Raw genomic sequence first — 10,137 nt, forward strand, 5'->3', positions numbered from 1 at the left:
TTTTTTTTTTAAACGTTTGTGTAGTTAATTCAAACCATGTGAAGCTCCGCCGAAGGGCGGCAAAACGCAACTCCCAATCTGCGGAGGGGTCTGATGTGGCCTCGTCAGGACGCTCGCTGCACAAGCACTCAGGGAATGAAAAGATGTTTCCAGACTATCACAGGGTGTCGGATTTCCTGTGTTTGGGGAAAGGGCCCCCCCAACTAAAACGCTCCTGGAATCGACTGGCTTTCATTGCGTGAAGTCCTGAATTTGTTTGTCTATTGGAACTTTATTTCATCCAATATTTGGGAAGGATAAATCCAGGCTTGTCATACCTACTTTGCGCTTTTATTGTTGAAGAAAAGCAGCGTGCTAACCAGAGAGCCGTTTTAAATGCTCAAATGCGCTAAGACTGCAGCTGCACCGGTATCACTTACTTCTTTTATCTCACCTGATACTTTTCTTGACACACCGATGAGAACCCTAAATGTGTTCTGCTCAATATCGGACATTTCTGCACTTAAAATCGCATATTATCCACTTCTTCCCACCCACCCCAAACTAAATCTCTAACAGTTATTACAGATGTGGTGAGAAAAAAAAAATGTTACAATTACACGACTCACAAAAAAAGTTTGGCATATAAATTTCAGGACGAGTATAAAATGCATTCAAACCTTTACAGGTGAACTCAATGTGACCTCTAAGCTTTTGAATGCACATTCTAACTATTAAATGCGTCTTGTGTTACTTTTGCACAAGTTGCTGTTCTCAAACGAGGAGTTTAATGGCAAAATTCCGTACAGGCGTTTGATCCCAATCAACCCCCTCCAAAAATGAATAAAAGTGCTTATTCAATTCGAGCTGGTGTTTAAACAGTCACATTTTGACATCATGAGATCAAGATGACCCTTAACAATGGATAAGATGACCAGACCTTTGAGTGTCATCAGCAGGTTGCAACAGAGATACAGAGAGACTGGAAGAGTCACAGAAAGATGTAGATTCGGATGACTTTCAGCCACATCCCATGCCGATGATTGCTACGTTGCCCAGAGAAACCGGATGATGAATGCCAACTCAACTCCAGTGCCACGTCAGACCATTCCAAAGCGTTTACGTGGGCGTGGTCTGCGTGCCAGACGACCTTGCGAGGGCACCCGACCACACCACCGGGTACAGGCGTCAACATCTTGCACGAGCATTTACGCCGGACGACGGGCCAGAGAGGGCCTCAAGTGTTGTTATCAAAATGGCCGACTTCCTGTGACTTTTCAACATTGCTCCTGGAGACGACTTTTTTTGTTTTTTGGCATGTGTGTGTGTCTCCACTCATGAAGGACACGCCAACCAAATTTCACACGAAATGAAACTGGCTTTGAGAGCTGATTTCTTTTTTTTTTTTTCCCCCTCCAAAAATTACAACATGCTCAGGCTCATAATATTGTTCATTGCAACGAACTGCATCATGTAAATCAGTTGACACCTTCACAAAAAGATCGCACACGTCAGTCGAAGGCCAAACAGATGTACGGCACTGCGTCATTAATCGAGAATGTTCAACACCTCCGACCCCAAAAGTGTGCAAGAATTTGAGTGTTGGGACAAAACAACTAATAATATAAAGAAATGTCCTTAAAATGGCGAGGAAAGCCAGTAGTCAAGAAACGGATTACTGGCTTGATTTTGGCATATTAAACCAGGCGACACGTTGGAATAATTAAAAGGGGGTGAGTGGTGGTGGTGGTGGTGGGGGGGGGGGGGAGGGGTCTTTTTAAACAGCTGTTGAAGAAATCGACGGCAACAACAACCTTTTGGGTCGTTTGGAAGTTCGAAGCAAGCCGCCTAGGACTCGCTGACATGTTTGTCAACGGGCAGGTGTTAGTGTTTGCCGTCGTCTTCTTCAAGTGGCGGATCGCTGACGAAAAATGAGGGGAAAAGAGCAACCGAAGCGCTTACACACAGCAGATAGTAATGTCTTATTATCTTCCGATGTTTTGTAGAAGTATGAATGTGGTCAGAAGGCCTTGTGTGCTGCATTCTGCGCGTCAGCTCGATGCAATCTTCCCTAGACTATCACACGGAAATCTTATTTGGATTATCAGGATTATTTTGGAAGAAATCTGATGAAAATAAGTCTTAGACTGCATATTTTTAGAGGAAAAAATGGGAATTTTATGATTATGTTGTCTTTTACGGTGGGAGAGGAGGGAGGAGCGATTTTGTCAGAATAAAGTTGGGGGATTTTAAAGACAAATAAATAATTAAAATAAAAAAACTAAAGTTGGAATCTTATTGGAACCTTGGTGACTTATTTGAGAAAATGGTTGTAATTTTGTGTGTTAAAAAAAGTTAGACTCTTCTAAGAATGAAGTCATATTTTTTGAGAAAGTGAAATCCAACACTAGTCTGAGAGATAAAGCAGTTTTTATTTCAAAATGTTTGAATCTTAAGGGAGGCATCAAATTTTATTTTTTTTAAAAAGCATTCATTTTGCAACAAAATCATTTCTTTTAAGAAAAAAAATTATACAAGTCATTTTTTCTTATTTCATTTTCAACAAAACAAGCAAAAGCGACATTGTGAGAAGCAACTTGCAACAATAAAAGGTGCAGTCAGCCTTACCTTTGGATGTTTCTGATCATGTTGCTTTTGTCTTTGGCTTGGCGATGGAAAAACAAGATGTAATAGGAAAGCTTGAAATCAAAACTTTGACTCCAAGGGAGATTAACTCATGCGAAGTTGTTCCGTCTCGTCCCGTTTTTATTCAGGTTCCGGTTAGCGAAAGCAACTAGCATTAGCTTGCCATTTCAGCAGAGAATAATGAAAACAAGCAATGCTGTCAAATTGGAAAAGGTTGCCACCTTGGAATGTGACCAACAATCACAATGCAGATGCTCCCTGCTCAGGTGAGGAGTCATTTCCTGTCACATGGTATTCACACTTGCCCCGCCCCCTAAAGAGGAAATTCCTCATATTTTCAGGTGTATATTACAAAACGGCATTCATGGAATAAATCGCACTGGACACGCCACAGACATGGTTCCCGAGATTTATCGACATGTTAACCTTTGACCCGACGTACGTGCTTCCCGGCCGGCCACAAATATTTTACTGCTGTCACTTTGCTTTACCTGTACAACTCCACTTGAGAATAAAGCATGAGAGAAATTGCAGAAGGACCAGAGGAGCAATGCAGTTTGACAGCTTGTTTTGTTTCGTTGTTTATTTTTGTTCATTTTAAAAGTTTCAAAGCTTGCTCGGTATCGGGGAACAAAGCACACAACAACAATGACGATTATTCCCCCCACCCCCCCCCACCCCCGAGTCAGCCTGACCGCTTGTTTATTGTCCGTTAGCATTAGCAATGTCATTAAAACACCAAAGAAGTGACACGTGAAATGTCGCCATGTTTGAGGAAGTCCACTCACCCTCCATGAATCGCCTTCTTGTTCAGGCGGCCTCCCCCTCCAACTGCACCAAGTGACCCCCGCACGGGGAAGTTTTAAGCAGCTGCCCTTTGACTCTCACGTCTCCACATTAACGCGTGAGAAAATAGTGAAATTATGACTACTTAACGCCGGTCGCTGTGTGTCTGGAGCTGTTGGCAATGACGCCGCGAGTCCTCAACGCCCCCGTAATGAACCCTTTCACACAGGCCTCTTATACATTTTTTTTTTTTTTTTTTGCCTTCATGAGAATAAAAAGCATAATTATACAGTGGGACTGCTTACACGATTATGTTTCGGGCTATTTCTAAAAAAAAAAAATGCAACTCGAACTATGACACTTGGTCATACTAAAGTCAAGGCTTTCTTTCAGGCCTGTGCAGGTCAATCTGTAGCTAAAGCTCGACCTCTAGTGGACAATATAAAAAGTACACTTGTTATTGCGGAATAATCAAGACTGCAGTTTGACATGTCCCAGTTTCCAATGTTGAGTGTCGTGCTTTGCTTTCCAATGTGACACATACAAATTTCATTGCTACGGTCCTCCAATGTGGCATTTTTATGCAGGCTATAAATTCAGCCTTCCAATGTGTCTTCTGCTGCTTTCCAAAGCGGCCTTCAAATGCAATCAAAATCAAATGGCCTTCAAATGCCTCATTCCAAGGAAGATTTCAATTGTCTATAATCTATAATTGCAGTCTTCAAATGTAGCCTATTAATGCAGCCAACAAATCCTAGAGTTGTTTTCCCATTTTTTGCAAGAAGCATCACTGTGATCCGATCTGTCCTTCAAATGCTGCCCTCAAGTGTGATGAACAAATGCCACTTTTGTATGAAGCCTCGAACAAATGCCTTCAACTGCAGGCTTCAAATGCTGTGACCTTCAAATGCTACTCTCTCCCAATTTTCGCAAATGTGGCCTTCTTCTGAAGTTTACAATAAATTCTGCCGTCAAATCCAAGCGTAAAATACTGTGGCCTTCAAATTGAGCCTTTGCATGTGGCCTAGGAATGCAGCCGTCAACAAATGCCTCTTTCAAATGGAGCCTTTACTTGCAGCTTACAAATCCAGCCTTCAATTCCAATTTGCATCACTGCAATGGTATTTCCTATCTCAAAGACAGTCTTCAAATATGGGAAATCGATGTTGCCTTCCAATACAACCTACAAAAGTGGCTTTTTAATGAAGCCAACCTTCCAATGTGACCTACAAGCACAGCATTCATGCAAATACAACGTAGAAATGTAGCCTTTCGATGTGGCCTTCAAATGTCGCCTACAAAATAAGCCTTCAAATGCAACCTGCAAATACGGGCCCTCAAATACAGCCTGCAAATATGGCCTCCCTCACCCATTTATTTGCAAATGCATCACTATCACTCGCAGGCTCCACTATCCCGAGATCCTTTGGGCTCCACTGACCCTGATGAATGCCACCTTCAAATGTGTGCTGAATGAATGAAGCTTGCCGATACGGCGTGACCAAAAACTGGGGGGAAAAATTTAATTTGACAAACGAACTGTGATGCAAATGAGTGACGCTTCTGGAGACGGGAATCCGCCAAAGGGGTACGCAAAAGATTCCTTCTTGATCCTCTGACCCTTAAGACCTTACCTGTCAATTCTGTCAAACCTTCGCCTCATGCATACATAAAACCCGAGCCTTCTTCCTGGGATTTTGCACTTCTTATCCACAGACAAGAGTCCTTATACCTCGTTCTTTTGTTGTTCCCAGCTGTTGCGAGGCTGTCAAAAGAGGTTGTGGGGGCCTTCCACCCCTGATCCTCAAGCCTAATGACGCCCCGGAGGAAGTGGGCCAAGAGGGCAGGGTTGCGGTGGGGGTGGGGTAAGAGGTCGCCCCATCCCTCTGATGATGACTTCACTTCATCATCCACCAGAGGATGAAGAGATCTTCAAAAGATGCTTTCAGGAATGACTTGTGAGGAACGACTGAGAACTTTCCGGGTCAGACGGCAGGTGCTCGGTGGCCGGGACAAATGATTATAAATGACTTGGAATTCCAGTCCTTCTGTCTCAACTACCCAGGAAAATAAGAATAGATATTTCAGAAATTTTGCTTGAATGGAAGGAATGGAATGGAAGACAAAATTGTCTTTTTTTTTTTAATTGGGGGTGAATGGGTGGGGTGAATAAAATAATCAGCATCGACTGTCTAGTATTCAATGATACAACAATGACCTCTAGTGGTGATTTGAAGAACTACTGCAGATTATTGCTTATGCGCGTGAATATTGAGACTCAAGTAAAAAAAAAAATTCGATATTCCATTAATATTCAAGCCCCGACTGTTTTGAGGAAATGCCCAAAAATCATCCATTGACTGACCTTTGATTTTCTTCCAGGCAAAGAGTAATATTTAAACAGCAACGATGCATGTTTGGACTGACAAGAGCTCTCGCGTCCCAAAAGAGCCGCACGTTCTGTCCTTTGAGTTGTGATCCGAGGCGAGGCTATTATGCACCATTAGGCTGTGAAATTATCTGATTACACAGAGTGGTGTTTTTAATGGCACTTCATCACATTATCTTTTCTTGAGGAATCAGAATTCAAAATGCGAAGCTTCATTGGGCTTCATTTTCAGAACTCGGCAGATAACTACTAATTCACTCAACTTAAAAAAAAAAAAAAGGGGGGGGCATTCTCCAATGACACAGTATGTCCACTTTAAACTACATAACAAACCTTCACATTGTATTCCGGCCAGTCGCGCGATCTCGCTCCAGATGGGGAAGTCTGTTTGTCAAACTTTGATTGACAGGCTGCTGAGCAGATGTCAAGGGCCGTCGGCGGTGGCAGTATAGCGGGCTGCTGTCCGAGCGGTGGCTGCTGGGCTGCTCCGCGGGCCGTGTTTGCTGGCTGGCATCGGCAGTCAAAGGCTGAAGCAGGCTTCTCCAGTGCTCTGTGACTGCGGACAAAACACAGTAAGTTAGGAGAGATTGCACAAAAAGCAACTCAACATCACATCACACCCAGACAATGGTTTATGTGAACCGTTGTTCACCTTGTTCCGTAGTCATGTGATTTGCCCTGGCAGAGGTGGAGGGAAGGTCCAGTTTCGGCGGTGGCGAGGCGTCCAAATCGGGACTCTCCTCGTAAGCCGGCTCGTCGTAATCCCAGAAGACTTTAGCAAATTGGTAGAGCTTCACACAGGAAGTGGCATTGACTAAAATGCTGGAGAGGACGAAGCAGATGGGAGACTTTTTAAAAGTCAAATGCGCACACGTACGCGACCGGCGCGTGAGGCTAACTTGTTCTCGCAGAAGTGCAGCGACAGCATGCGACCGGTTGTCTCGGCCTCCACCACAATGGTCCTCAGGCAGTCTCCCGTCAGGAAGTTGAAGATGCGGATCTTTCCGTCCACGCATCCCGTGACCACTCGAAGGTAAGCCAGTGTCAGAGACTTGACCTCCCTGTAGAAATCCACGATCATCGTCACAGCAGCGGCATCCATTCAGCGCGCAGGCTTTCTGCCTTGTCTGACACGCAGGCTTTCTGCCTTGTCAACTTACTTTGGATGACTGACGGTCATGAGGCATCCTTTGGTTTCACATCTGCTGCTCCATGCCATCACCTGACCGTTGGTGTCGGCGGACAGGAGGTGCCACTCGTCTACAAACATGCATCGCACGGCGCTGTTGTGGGCGTCGATCACCTAATGTGCGGCACAAATTAGCACGCAGCTCTGAGAGCGGGGACGGGCAAGCGGTGAAGGAGACTCTCACCCTGAGCAGCGAAGCGTTCTCGGCATCCCACAGCTTGACGACTCCACGGTCACAGCTACTGAACACGGCGGTGGCGTTGATCTTCACGCAGCGCACTGAACTGCGGTGCTTGAAGTTAAAGTCCTCCAGGTGCTTCTCGGTCTGCAGACTCCACACTGGCAGAGTGAGCATGTGCACAAAGATTAGGACACAGCAATTTGTCCAGTTACAGCATGCTAATGGAGCAGCATTAGCATGCCGCTCCATTTGACCCAAGGGTAACAGGCTGAATAAAAGGGGTCCAAGGATCGACCCTTGAGGGAACCCACACCATGGCCATTCGTTCAGATTCGAAACTTGCAATCATCACAATGGAACTATTTTCCTTCAAATACGACCTGCACCATTTTAGAATGGTTCTATTTACCTTTGGCGGTGCAATCTTTGGCACCTGACACCAGTCTATCAGCGTGGATGTCAAGGCAGTTAATCATGCTGGAATGACCATATAACACCAACACACACTGGTCCGTCCTCACGCTCCAACACCTACAATACGGCGGATGAGATCTGACTCAAAATGGCCGCGGTAGCCAATGAGCGGACGTACTGCCACTCACCTGATGCTGGTGTCGCAGCTCGCCGTGATGACCAGGTGACGCTCGGGGCAAAGCAGGACGACACGGATGCTGCCCACGTGGCCCTTCATCAGCCCCACCTGCTTGGTTGCGGTCCCCACGTACAGTAAACGCACAGCGCGGTCCTTGGACGCTGAGCTCAGCATGGGCCCGCCCTTGTAATCCACCACGCGGTGGGGGTCTTCACTGAAAAAGTCAACGTACCACCATGACATGGTCAAACTAAAAGCCTGATTGTTCTGTTACAACAGGGGTGGGCAAAATATGGACCACAGTATTATTATTAATCCTATCTCTCTTCTAATGACCTGACCCATCTCTGATGAATCAAAAAAAATCCCAGTCCTGATGGAAGACGCTCACCTGTCAATCAGCACAGACGTAAAATACGCGCCGCAGTAAATGTTGCGCTCCTCCATTCGCACTGATCTGGTTTTGATGTTAGCATAGGCCGCTTCAAAGGGCCACATCTGCAAAAACACAACCACATATTCATGCCGTAGGTTCTCGATTTCTGCCCATGTGTACAACAAACTCAAACCTTAATTTAATGTTATTCTATTGTTTTTCAATTCCTTACATGTGACGACTTCACTTCCCCGCTCTCGTGGTCCTCGGCCGGCACCGCGACGTCCACCATCCTGGCGTAGGAAGGGCTGACCATATGAACGCCTTTATAGCGCTAAAAAAACAAACCCCGTCCATGTCAGAAAAACACGGCCAACAACCATAATCATCTGCCACACCACCGTACCCACCTTCATCATGGCTTCCACCTGCTCCTGGTAGAGCTTCCTGAAACGTATCTCCTCCATCGTCTCCCCCGCCAGGTGCTTCCAGTGCTTGCAAACCTTCATGCAACGCTTCAGCATCGCCTCGTCGAGCAGCCCTGACTCCACACACAACATTCACATATAATTCAACCTGACTTTGGATGAGAGGCGGGGCACACATGGAGACAAACCGTTCGCACTCACGTCCACACACCTCCAATTTAAGGTCACGGAAGAAGAGTGAATCAACACGATACAATTTTGCACTGTTCTCTCTGGTTGAGCTTTTGGGAGTGTTATGGAATCAAAACACGTTACATGTGAGCGTGCCTTCTGCGGATGTGAACGTACCCAAAATCCTCTTGGACAGCTCGGTGGGAAGGCCGCCTATGAAGTCTCGGGGTCTGCTGAATCCTAACAAAGACTTTGAGGATCCGGCAGGAACCGGAAGAACAGGAAAAATGGCATCCTTTGTGGAGTCATCTTTGCTGGCTGAGTTGCTTTGTTTACTGGTGGAATTTTTCACTGCAAAGCACATCAGAAATATAATAATTGGATAAACATGTCTTCTGTGAGGTAACATGAGGCTGTTTTTTTTTTGGTTTTTTTTTACGTCACTGGAAGCAATTGTATGGTTGTTATCCTCAACGTGTCACACAAGCATGACAGCTGTCGCCATGCAAGTCGGAAGATCTTTTGAACTGCATTCGATGCACCAAATGCAATTTCTCTTCTTTATTGCAAGAAATGAATTCTATGAACGACACATGGGGGAATCATTTAATAGTGATTCAGTTTGGGGTGTTTGTAGCACTAGTTATGATGTCAACACAGGACAAAAATTGTATAAGCATGACAATTGCCATCATGCTAGAACATTTTGTGCACAGCATTCCATGTATCTGCTCAATAAAATTTCTCCAATTGTCAGGGAAAAATATATGTCTGTTTTCAAAATTGGTGCGATTTCTCCTCTTTCCTACTTGATACGAAGTTCGGAAAAGGCTCCCGGATTCTAATCCTTTAGTGGAACCAATAATATGAAAGGAGGTCAAATTTTGAAATTTTTACCGTCCAGCTGTCGCTGAAGCCTGGTCACCACCACACCGATGAGATTATTGGCCATACTCAGCAGCTCCGGGTCGCACTGCAGCAGCAACAGGCAAAGGTAGCGCGTCTGGACCCATTCCGGGCTTCTGTCGAACCATTCCCAGATCTCGCGGATCAAGGGCGACGGACGCGTCTTGCAGTCGAGCCGTGCGTAAAGCTCCGGCAAAGTCTTGCCCTTGGTTGGTGCGAAGCTGAGCAAGTTCCACGAGGTGAGGCGCAGCGAGCTCTGGATGTTCTCCAGCACCGGCACGCTCCCGCACCGCACCAGCAGCCCCACAACGAAACTCCGACGGGACCCGTCCGAAATCTTCCACAGATTCAGTGGCGAGGGCGAGGGCTGGCTTGTTCGAGTGCCGCAAAAGAGGCAGGACGGGCACATGCCACAGGGCTCGTCCGCATTCTTACACGCCGGCTGGCGGGCTGGCGATCTCGGAGACTTGGACATTTGGACTGGCTTGTTTGGG

The 10,137-nt window shown here is 45.9% G+C and overlaps 1 protein-coding gene across 1 annotated transcript; it reads right to left on the reverse strand.

Annotated features, from left to right (window-relative positions):
• Window positions 1-6,067: 6,067 nt before the first annotated feature.
• On the reverse strand, window positions 6,068-10,131 carry fbxw10 (F-box and WD repeat domain containing 10). Its single transcript, XM_019856223.1, has 12 exons — window positions 9,635-10,131; window positions 8,915-9,088; window positions 8,549-8,679; window positions 8,371-8,472; window positions 8,154-8,260; window positions 7,773-7,976; window positions 7,580-7,701; window positions 7,174-7,328; window positions 6,961-7,103; window positions 6,700-6,861; window positions 6,453-6,622; window positions 6,068-6,356 (listed from the first exon to the last, which is right to left on the reverse strand). The coding sequence occupies exons 1-12, from the start codon at window positions 10,116-10,118 to the stop codon at window positions 6,136-6,138; spliced, it is 2,175 nt and encodes a 724-aa protein (XP_019711782.1). The 5' UTR covers window positions 10,119-10,131; the 3' UTR covers window positions 6,068-6,135.
• Window positions 10,132-10,137: the final 6 nt, after the last annotated feature.

The sequence above is a fragment of the Hippocampus comes genome, unplaced genomic scaffold (genome assembly GCF_001891065.2).
Source record: "Hippocampus comes isolate QL1 unplaced genomic scaffold, H_comes_QL1_v1.1 scaffold17, whole genome shotgun sequence".
Classification (NCBI taxonomy): domain Eukaryota; kingdom Metazoa; phylum Chordata; class Actinopteri; order Syngnathiformes; family Syngnathidae; genus Hippocampus; species Hippocampus comes.

What these genes read in the sequence shown, in the direction of transcription:
- fbxw10 (XM_019856223.1), bottom strand. Translation starts at nt 10,118, where the DNA reads ATGTCCAAGTCTCCGAGATCGCCAGCCCGCCAGCCGGCGTGTAAGAAT. An exon ending in AGCTGCGACACCAGCATCAG is followed by an intron (nt 7,702 to 7,772) that starts GTGAGTGGCAGT and finishes GCCGTATTGTAG; the next exon opens with GTGTTGGAGCGTGAGGACGG. An exon ending in CAAAGATTGCACCGCCAAAG is followed by an intron (nt 7,329 to 7,579) that starts GTAAATAGAACC and finishes TCACTCTGCCAG; the next exon opens with TGTGGAGTCTGCAGACCGAG.